The sequence below is a fragment of the Triticum aestivum genome, chromosome 2A (genome assembly GCF_018294505.1).
Source record: "Triticum aestivum cultivar Chinese Spring chromosome 2A, IWGSC CS RefSeq v2.1, whole genome shotgun sequence".
NCBI classification, from domain to species: Eukaryota; Viridiplantae; Streptophyta; class Magnoliopsida; order Poales; family Poaceae; genus Triticum; species Triticum aestivum.
Genome location: NC_057797.1, coordinates 723,067,173 through 723,078,078, shown reverse-complemented (window position 1 = coordinate 723,078,078; position 10,906 = coordinate 723,067,173). Strand labels below are relative to the sequence as shown.

The 10,906-nt window shown below is 45.0% G+C and overlaps 1 protein-coding gene across 1 annotated transcript; it reads right to left on the bottom strand.

The window, feature by feature from the left end:
* Positions 1–2,516: 2,516 nt before the first annotated feature.
* On the bottom strand, positions 2,517–10,443 carry LOC123191926 (cyanidin 3-O-rutinoside 5-O-glucosyltransferase-like). Its single transcript, XM_044604465.1, has 2 exons — positions 10,274–10,443; positions 2,517–4,065 (listed from the first exon to the last, which is right to left on the bottom strand). The coding sequence occupies exons 1-2, from the start codon at positions 10,441–10,443 to the stop codon at positions 2,517–2,519; spliced, it is 1,719 nt and encodes a 572-aa protein (XP_044460400.1).
* Positions 10,444–10,906: the final 463 nt, after the last annotated feature.

Sequence of the window (10,906 nt, the reverse complement as noted above, 5' to 3'; positions counted from 1 at the left end):
TTCCGAGAGGCAAGACCGTGCCTCTCGCGAAAAGAAATACGTTTTCTAATTTTTGCTATTCAAAACCTAAGAAAAAACCGGAAAAAGCGAAAAAAATGATTTTTTATTATCTAAAAGCCAAAAACGTGTATGAAAAAATGGAAAGAGTCGAAGGGAGCGCCCAAAGCGCGATAAGTGACGACGGCTGAGAGCACGCCAAGTAACGTGCTTCCAACCCACCCCAAGTGACCCTTACGGGGCTCGTGAAGGAGTACTCCTTGATTAGTTGCTCTCTAAGAAAGTACAAAGGCAAGCATGCGAAAACTGAACGAATGGTATAAATGGACTGGACTACAAATTGATCACAGCTGATTGAGACTTAACAAAGTCCTTAGTTTGCCTAGAAAAAGTCCTTTGTTCATTGAGTTGTAGCCACATAAGCAGTTACCGGGGAGACTTTTATGAGATCTCACATTAGTGTGATTGGCTTTTTTTTAAAAAAAAAAATACGTGTTCGAACATTCTCAAAAAATTTATGGACACACATCATATTTGATGTACAGACTATCAAAATGTTTTAGCTCCTAATTCGACTTACATTAATAGAATCAAAAAAAGACAAAATCAGATATGAATATAGTGTTAAAGTACTATTCACCCAAAGCTGCCATTTTTCACATTTGAATTTGTCTTTTTTTGAATCTCTAAATGTGCACTGATTTTTGAGCTGATTTTTTCAGAGTTGTAGACATACCTCATATGGATGTTGTCAAATAATTTCAGATATTTCTAAAATATCTAAATATGATTTTAGGGGTTGATCTCATGATCTTACCTAATTTGAGATCTCATACAAGTCTCCCACAGTTAATGTCTACCAGCTTCGTTTTGGTTTACTAGCAGCCTCCTTATTTTGAGGCTTTTTTAACCATGATTTTAACTAAAAAATATAAATTATACGTAATAAAAAATATATCATTGAGAATTATATTTAAATACAAATTCAATAATGTAATTTTTTTATGACATGCAAGAATATTTTGCTAGTCAAATATGTGATGCAACTTTGACCAAAAATATGACAATCTATACCTACTAATGAAGTATGGAGTGCTTCTGCCCGTTCGACGTCCGTCATACGATTTACAAAACGAACATGATTTTTTCCTTTAAGTAACCCGCGGTCCCACATTAAGTGCCTTTTCTTTGTTGGGCTTTGACTCTACTGTGGTAGCCACTATCTTGCGCTCTTGGGCGCTGCTTAGTATTCCGTGTTTTCTAGTTCACTCAGCCCGTTTAGGTCCATAGCCTTTTATTATTTATAGAGAATATGTTAAACATGATTATGATATAATTTTGCAACCGTAACTCAGACTAAAATAATTTGTATATGTAATTGGATAAAAAAATATGTAATTTTCAACCGTGCTATTATTTGTACCTGCTAACCACTTTAAGATTCCGTTTAGGGTATAACTTTAATTAATAACCTAATTAATTGCAATGATGTATTTTCAGAAATGCTAACACACAATATAAATTTTATATAGCCCTTATCTATACCAATATAAAAAGACCCAAAGGGGCACATCCAAACCATCTTAACCGTCAAATCATGTGATCTAGTGGTTCAAATCGCTCCAGTGTTGAGCACCAAATACGTTTAACGCTCTAATTACCCACCACTGGCATTGGCTATAAACATGTTTAGACTCAATGATATCCCATGAAATCTTCCATGTAAAAAATATCTTACTATTCCGGCGAAGAAAGCAATTAATATCTTACCAAATATCAATGTGCCACAAACATACCTTACCTAATATAACGTGCCACTAATATCCTACCTAACACGTCATTGCATGTACATAATTACTATTAATATGAAGTATGTTAGAGGGGGCTATATGAATTTGAGGGAGTATGCATGATCGGTTTTAATGGGCATATAGGAGTAATAAAGAAAGGCGAGAATAAAGGGCGTAATCAATGGGGATAAAAGAAGAAGGGGAAAGTGAGAGATGCTATGTGAGGGTCGAGTTGCATGCAACGAACTAGGGTCATTTCGCTCAGACATAGACAATTTTTCTATTAATCTTCAAGCGTATTCAAAGATGGCCTAAAACATATTTAATATAATCTTTTATTGATATTTTTCTCACGACTTGGTGCATATTCCAAACATTGCTTCAACTTATAAATAATGCCTTGGTATGATTTTTTTAATAAAAAAGTAGGCTCTTTAAGATCAAAATCGCCGCAAAAAAATCGTACCAAAAGTATTGTCTATGTAGCATGCTTCTTAATGTACTACTGATACGAATTTCTGCTAGACCTTAGTGTGCGCCTCTCTGGTATGGCGGGCACAATTCAAATGTTGTTCGGCCGTGCTAACGGATAATTCAGGTAAGACTAATAAACCTAGCTTAAGTGGCTGCAAACGACGCCCGATCGAGACGGAGAGAGCTAGCTGTTCCATGCACTCCAGCTGGCATGCATCAACTTAATCGATTTGGAAATGCATCGTCGTGCAAACTTCATCCGATGTTTGAACCGGCCGCCATGACAAAGCTTCGGAGGCTCCGCTCCGCCGGCCCGCCTGAAGCCGCGGCCTCTCGCGCCATCCCTTTCAGAGCCTCTACTCTTTCCCTGATTTCAATGGCCCTTGGGCCATGACCCATGAGCAGCTCCACGCACCTCGCGAGCTCCTCCCGAGTGAAGACGCCCTCGCTGTTGCGCTCCCCTCTGACGCCGGCAGCCCACTCCTCCTCTATCAGGAACGCGTTCGTCCGCTGGTCGAACAAGCTTGGCGCGGCGACGACCGGCACGCCGAGCGACATGGCCTCCAGCGCGGAGTTCCAGCCGCAGTGCGTGACAAAGCATCCCACGGACGGGTGCGACAGGACCTTCGGCTGGTCGCACCACTCCACCACCATGCCCAGCCCCTCTAGCACGACGTCGTCCAGGCTCCGGCTCACGTCCTCCTGCCGCCCATCGTTGGGCACGACGAGCAGGTACGGCCGCCCGCACGGGCGCAGCCCGTTGGCAATCTCCTCCATCTGCTTTTCGGTGTACGTCCATACGCTCCCGAACGAAACGTACACCACCGACCTCGCCGCCTCCGCGCCCAGCCACTCCATGTACCTCTTCTCGTCGGCGCCGGCGTGGTTGAACAGGTGGATGCGCGGCTCGGCCGAGGAGGAGGGCCCGATCACCGGCCCCACGGCGAACACGTCTAGGCGCTCCTTCATGGCCGCCAGCGCTGCCGGCTCCAGCTCGTCGAAAGTGTTGACGAGAACCTTGGTGCAGCCGTGATCACCCAAGCGCTCGAACACTTCTCGGGCCGCTTCGTTCATGAGCTTGGCCAGCTCGCTGCCCGTGGTGTCGACGAGGAAGGACGGGAAGTCGCGGATCCGGAGCGGGCGGGGCATGCCGGGCAGGGACACCTCGAACGCGGGGTCGGCGGCGTGGGACGCGACGAGGTCGCCGTGGCCGTGGAAGTAGTGGTAGTACGCGGCGAGCACGGTGGCCGGCTGGATCCAGTACACGGCGAGCGGGATGGCGTGCTCACGCGCGACGTCCAGCGCCGCGGGGAGAACCATGCTGCAAACGACGCACGTGACGGGCCGGCCACGTGCGGCGAGGGCGGCGACGACGGCCGACAGGCTCTCAAAGGTCGCCTGGCGGCTGCGCGCCCTCGCCTCGCGGTCCCTGGCCATGGAGCCGCCGTCGAGGCCGTTGGAGTATGGAGCGTAAGAGACGAGGCCGTCGGTGGCGGCATCCTTGTTGTTGTTGACGTCTCCGGACGAAGGGAATAAGCAGCGGTGAGCGAACACCGGGAGGGAGATGGTGGCGAGGACGGGCCCGGAGCCGTCGACGCCGTGGAGGGGCGCGAGGCGGTGCGCGAGGACGCGGCACGGGTTGAGGTGGCTCTGGATGCCGTAGGCCACGATGAGGAAGTGGTGGCCGGTGCGCGCGCCGCCGTTGCGGCTGTGTTTTGCTGCCGGTGCTGTTCGTCCGTGGGCATGGATGAGATGAGAAACTTTGATGTGAAATGAAGATGTGTCTGCTTGTGATGTGAAACCTCTGATGCGCCCTATATATTGGTGTCATTGTGCCGTATCTTTGCCCTGTGCCGGCCTTGAAGCCGCCGAATGGCGAACATCAACAGCTTGCTTCCAAATGGGTGAGAGCTACACGTGACGTCGGCACTGACGGTATGCCATCCCATTTGGAAGTCAGCCGTACATCTGTTTTCAGGAAATCAGGAGTTTATTCCTTACCTAATACTAACTGAGTGCCCGTGCGTTGCCACGGAACAATAAACTTAGACATGAGACATTGCTAAAAAAATCAAATAAATTTTCATTCATATATGTTTTGAGAATAGAGTTGTATGTGCCATACATGTATTTCTTACAATCAATTCAAAACAAATCAAACATATATCCCTTCCATGTAGTTCTTTGGGAAGTCAATTCGCTGCATGCAAGAAAATTAGAAAGTAGGTAGTTGGCTAAGGTTTAAAATGTAGAACCGGCAAACTTGATAATATGCATGCTCATAGTTTCCTGTCGATCGAGTGTTGCTCCTCTAGTTATTGAACACCCGATCTTGTTGCCAGCCTCTTGGATAAGTAGATTCATTTGCAAAAGTTTAGCTTCTTAGTGTCTGAATTTAGGAAGAACTGTACATAAGTACTTGGGCTGGTGTAGTAGCAGTACACATGTAGCATGTTTTCCACTCATATCTAGACACGACATAATGCTTGCTATCTTTGAACATTGTCCATTCTGCAAGGCTATTTGACTGTCGTCAATGTGACTGCACTTGGTGGCATTGGTATTGGTACCAACAAAGGAAAGTGATTTTTACCAATTCATTATCCCATGCTGAAACAAACCATGTGGAAAACAACTAAAAAATCACATCTCACTTCAAAATACTTAAACTATATTTGTTCCTGATTTAAAAAAAATACAAATTTTATATGTGATGAGTCAAATATAAAAATTAGCCCATTTGATACACTACAATCACAACCCTAATATTACACATCAACTTTCAGTTACTCTGATCCAGAAGACTGGTTACAAACTGGTCAAAGAAGCAAACAAAAAAAAACTCATCACTGAAACAAACAAATGAATATGATTTAAACTTCATTATGCAGTTACTGTCTTTCGCTCCAAGGATGTTGAGAATCATATAAAATATGGTTATGGTTTATCTATATTAGCAAGACCACAAAAGCCCCCTCACTTGAGAGTACCACAAAAGTCCAAAACAATTGTTCTCGGAGGGCTCTTCTCGGGGTGAATTAAACTTTTTCCGCCTGCACTATGCAATAAATTAAAATTTCTCAACAGTTTTTCAATGGCACGAGAGTTTTAGTACTATCCTCCTAGAACTAATTTTGGTACTAGCATGTTTGTTACTAAAGGCAAGTTAAGAGGAGGTCATAATATACTCCCTCTGGTCGATATTAGTTGTGGTTGATTTAGTACTTGAACTAAATCAGCAATAACTAAAAAGGAGTGCCGAAGGCTTCATGTAACTTCAGTATACACTCAAAGTTTGAAACAAGATTTATCTTCTATTTCTACATGCAATTGAATACATTTCGAAATCACCAAAAATACGGGCTTAAATTAGACTATGACAACCATAGAAATAAAAAAATGGGAAATATTTTTGTCCTTACCTTGATACCTCAGCAGCCAAATTACTATTTCATTGCCAAACACAACCTAAAGAATGAATCACATTACTGCTATAGTTGGTGAGATGTTGTCAAGCTTAGTGACAAACAAAAAGATCAGAATGGACCATACCTTCAGCTGGTGACCTCTTGGAGTTAAATAAAAATAATTTCCAAAATGAAAAGTGAGATGTTGTATCTGGTGCCTCACCCAAATACACTTATGTTCGTTCTCTTGCAAGAACTGTATATATTCAGTAGCGTGCAATAGAAAATGGTGTCAAGAAAACCCAACTTAATAAAATGGGTTGCAACGTATAATCAATAACCTTCTAGGTGTGTGCCATATTACTTTTATGAAAACCAGAACAAAGTTATTTATATGCATCTCTAATTAGAACCCAAACGAAATTAATAAAATCTCTGAGGCGAAGAACACATACAAATTAATGGACTAAAAAATAGCAGGATTGAGCAGAACAACCCCACTGTTGCTTGTTGGAAAGGGTAATCATTAAGACTTTATAAGGTCGATCCATCACGAACCAAAGACTGCACAAATGGTCAAATTCTGTACAAAAAAAATCAATACAGACTACCGTTAACTAATACCTCACGGAGCACTTTGAAGCAGGGAAAATATCATGACAACTTTATTAACATGAGTCTCGACAAGTCGGGTATTATACATTTTTCAAGCTTGACCTCCTATATGGAGTATCTTATACAACAGAGCAAGGTAGAAATAACAAATGGGATAATAAAAGGAATTCCTACTCAAGTCGACCGACCAAAAGCTAATTCAAATATGTGACTTCAGAATCCACTCTATTTGCTAAAAATGGAAAAGCAAAACATGGATTATATCGATAACCTTTAAAATAGTTATGTTACATTTACATGATAGCTTAGAACTACTTAAATTAGCACGAGGAATCTAGATAAAATAGTGAAAGAGAACTCACCAGCCTTGCTAGTTCTCTCTTTTGGTTGCCCACAGATCTCACAGATTGTTAGAGTTCACCAACGATTGCTTGTCCAAGTAGTATAGAAATCATAACTCTACTTTTCTTTGAGCAGTAATCGTAACTCTACCTAGCCAGGTGATACATGTAGCTCCTAGGTTGTATCAACGTGAGTTGAAGAAGTATAAACAACAAATAGCGTTACATGCCAGTGTGTGCGTGTGTGTTGCTAGCTAGTCCATCAACATAATCCACCTGCTAGTCGACCAATCAATCCATCGACTGGATCCATCTCAAGGCAAAGCTAGCTAGCTACGTTGTTAGCTGATTCAGTCCATCCCAAGGCAAGCCACGTTTGCTCTGTGTTCGTTTTGCCATCGGCCGAAAGCGCCGGCCAAGAGGAATATTGGTTCACGGGCACTTAATTAACCGACCAGAACGAAGGAAAGGATCGAGATGCACGCACCTGTGACAGAGTCCTGATGGGGGCAAAGGGCTTAAGTTTGAGCTGTTTGCCTTCTACGGGTCCTCGTACCTCATCTGCTCCGCCACATGTGTCCTCCCCATGGCCGCCTGCGATGAAGATGACCCGTCGAATTCACATAGAGGACGCACACCCAAATCATGGAAGCTGATGGCCGCGGAAGACATCTTGGAGCAAGTGGATGGAGGGCGAAGGCGGAACAGGGCTCAACAGCGAGAAAGCCAGACGGCGAGCCGTCGGCCATCTTCGCCACGACCGAGTCAAGTGAAGTTTCTCGAGAGAGATTAGATTGGAATCGAGGGGGGTGGAGGGGATTGAGATGGAGAATAGATGATCCTCATGCAGATGGGAGTGCGGGGCCGGCGGCGACGTCCACGGCCAGAACCGCAGCCACGACGGCCAGGAGAGGACGATGAGGGGAGCAGCGGCGGTGAATTTCTCGAGAGCGGAGAGATTGGTTGGGCTGTTTCTCTTTTCTTTGGGGTGAGGGGAGATGGAGGATGGGACGTGTGTTCGTGGGTGGGTCATGGCCTCTGTTTTTCTTTCCTTTCTCTGCGCTATTTTTTTCGAAGCAGTGGGTAGTTTTCCTGATTTTTTAACGTACGAAGGGTGGGGGAAGGGGTATCGATAGGATAGGAGGTCGAACCATCACGATGTTTGATTCTCCTCTAATAGTAGAGATTCTCACTGTTTCACTCTGTTCATTGGATTCATGAGAGTCGTATTATTTAGGGTTTTAATCATTTATGTCACTAGTTGTTTCTCACTACTCAGTTTTGCAATTAGAGATTACAACTCATCACAAATGTCATTGTTCCTTGCGATGCTTCCTCAAAAATGCCATTAGATATCTCAAAAATGCCATCGTTCCATTAGATGTTTGCTCAGAAAATGCCATTAACATTGTTATTGTCTAGACCCCTAGACCCACATGTCAAAAATACCCGTAGACCCACATGTCAGCTCTCTCTATCTCACAATTATAAGTGTGGGCCCCACTTGTCTGGAGTAAGCAAGCGAATAATTTTAGAGAAAAATAAGAACACTGTTGGGATCAAGTGAGACCCATACTTTATTGTAATGAGATAGAAGAAGAGCTTGGTCCATAGGTATTTTGTTCATTATAACATGTTAGATGAGATTTGAGCTAATAGTAATGGTGTCTGATGACATTTTTGAGCAGTTAAATTTCTAGTGGCAAAACTAAGTAGTGCGACATAAGCAGTGGCATAAATGATACCCCCCCCCCACACACACTTTTAACACACTATAGATGCAGACACGCTCATACACTCACCGTTATGAAATCACTCATGCACATCCTACCCCTATGAGCACATCCGATAGATTGAGCCGGCACATCAGAAATAATCCAGGAAAATGCGACCACCAATGTTGTGTAGGATTTGAATTCTAGTGGGTTGGTTCCATCACAAGAAACCTAATAACCATCTAAGTTACGCTCAGTTGATACCAGATAAATGGATAAAAGCATCTTCAACAGGTGATATATCTTAAATACACAAACAGTTTTACATCCTTAAAAATAAATTATACGTCACCTGAAACATTTTTGCTATAACAGATGATATAAAATAGAGCACCATTTTGCTCCAACAGGTGATGTATATTGGACACAACAATTGCAGACATATTGAACATATTCATACCAAACTCATCTCAAATGAATCACAGACACTACAGATAATTTGTTCATCACACATCACGCAAATTGTTCAAGTTATTACAAAAATTGGTCATCACACATCACGTAAATTGTTCATCACACAAATTACTCATCGCAAGAGAAGATGAAATTAGGGTTGTTGTTCCCCATGCCACTTCCACCACTCCATGACATCCTTTCAAAGACCATCATGCGTATTGGCATCTCAAATCTCATGGTACGTCTTAACAAAGCATCAGATTTGATCCTCCCTTCGGCTTCACGGGTTTCCCCATGAGCTCATAAAAGGTGTAATCCAAATCTTCGTCACGCTTATTCTCAAGGATCATGTTGTGCATGATCACGCACGCCGCCATGATGTACCAGAGGACCGCTTGATCCCAAAACCTAGACGGTCCTCGTACAATAGCAAATTCGACTTGCAAAATTGCAAAAGCCCACTCCACATCTTTCCTAGCGGTTGCTTGAGCATTATGAAAGTAGAGTTCTTTCTTACCTTGGGGACTTTGGCTTCACAAAAGTAGACCACCTTGGATATGTCTCGTCCGCAAGGTAGTAGCCCTTGTTATGGTGCGGCCATTTTCTATGAACTCCACCGATGATGATTCTCCATTGACTACCTTGGCAAAAAGAGGTGGCCGCTGGAGCACATTAACATCATTGCAAGATCTCTGCATCGCCAAATGTGCATGCCAAATCCATGTCTCCTGATTGTCCACGGCCTTAAGAATGATGGTGGCATCTGATGGTGTCCTGGACTAGGGGGTACTCACCACGTCGTCTCTCGACCAGCTGGATCATGCCGAGGACCCCCATGGCGATTCACTCATGGGCCACTTCGGGCAGCCCATGCCGCACAAGAGGAAGATTCCACAAGGCTTGGTGATCAAGACAAGGACTCCTCTTCACCAATGTATTCGACTAGGACTCTTGTTATCCTCACTACAAGAAATGTGTTAATCCATGACGGATTTCTGATGACATTTTCGGAAATCGTCATGGACGGTCTGGTAAGCCCGTGCAAGCCTGCTAAAGCCCGTCTAACTGTTCCCAGTACAAAAGGAGGTAACCCTAAGACCCTCCTCCTGTGCGCCGCTCCTATCTCCCTCCTCCCGATTCCCCATCGCCGCCACCCACCACATCCTCGCCTCTGTCCTCCCACAGCTCGCCGCTGGGCCTCCCCCTCACCTCAGCTCGCCGCTCCGCGGCTCCGCCGGTGCCAGATCCGCCGCTCCCCAACCAAACCATCCCTCCCGCAACCCATTTCTCTCTCTCGTGCGAACCCTCGTACCGCGACCAACGCACGCCGATTCTGGCGACGTCGGCCACCGTGCAACACACTCACAACCTGGTCTCTGACCCCTCCGTCCTCCAGGTCAGTTGGATCCGCTGCTCCCGATTTCCGACGCTCGCCCACGACCCCTAGCCCATGGCTAGGTTTTCGGCTGCGATGTCACCTGCATCGACGGCGCATCTCCGGTGGGTCCTCTCTGTCGCACACAGCGCCCCCTCGCGCCCTCTCCTCCTCTTGGATGGCGGGCGCCCTTAGCTTGGTCCGCTCGCGCACGTTGGGCTGGACGACGACGACCCCGACCTCCTCTGCCTCGTGTCCCACGCGGCCGTGCATCTTGCCGCGACCCCCTCTGCCGCGTGACGACGAACGCCGACCTGCAATGCGACCGTTGCATCGCCTACAGACCTCTTCGGTGAGCACCGTACCTCTGCATCCCTCCTCTGCTCAGATCCCGTGATTAAACCTGTACACTGTTACATGTAGATTACTAGCTTGTATGGGCCTGAAGAAAGAAATAATTTTGCAGGTAGGAATTCTATTTTCTTCCTGTAGGAGTTGCTGCACCTCCAGTTGTTTAAATTGTTTGTTGGACAGTGAGGGAAACTTGTTAATCTGATAGCCTACATGTTGTTTCTTAGGTGCTTTTTGCATAACAAGCTGAGTGGATGCTTTATTTCCTAAGGTCAGCATTCAGGTGTATCTCATCTTGGTAAAGTTTACTATTTTTGTATTGCGCAACAAGCTTTGCGCATGATCTGCTTCCTAATTTCATATTGTATTCAATAACAGCTCTTGG

Excerpts from the sequence above, each read along its gene's own strand:
- LOC123191926 (XM_044604465.1), bottom strand. The coding sequence starts at position 10,443 with ATGCACGGCCGCGTGGGACACGAGGCAGAGGAGGTCGGGGTCGTCGTC. Across the intron at positions 4,066-10,273 it reads GAGATGCGCCGTCGATGCAG|AGGTTTCACATCACAAGCAG; the intron begins GTGACATCGCAG and ends AGGGCGCATCAG.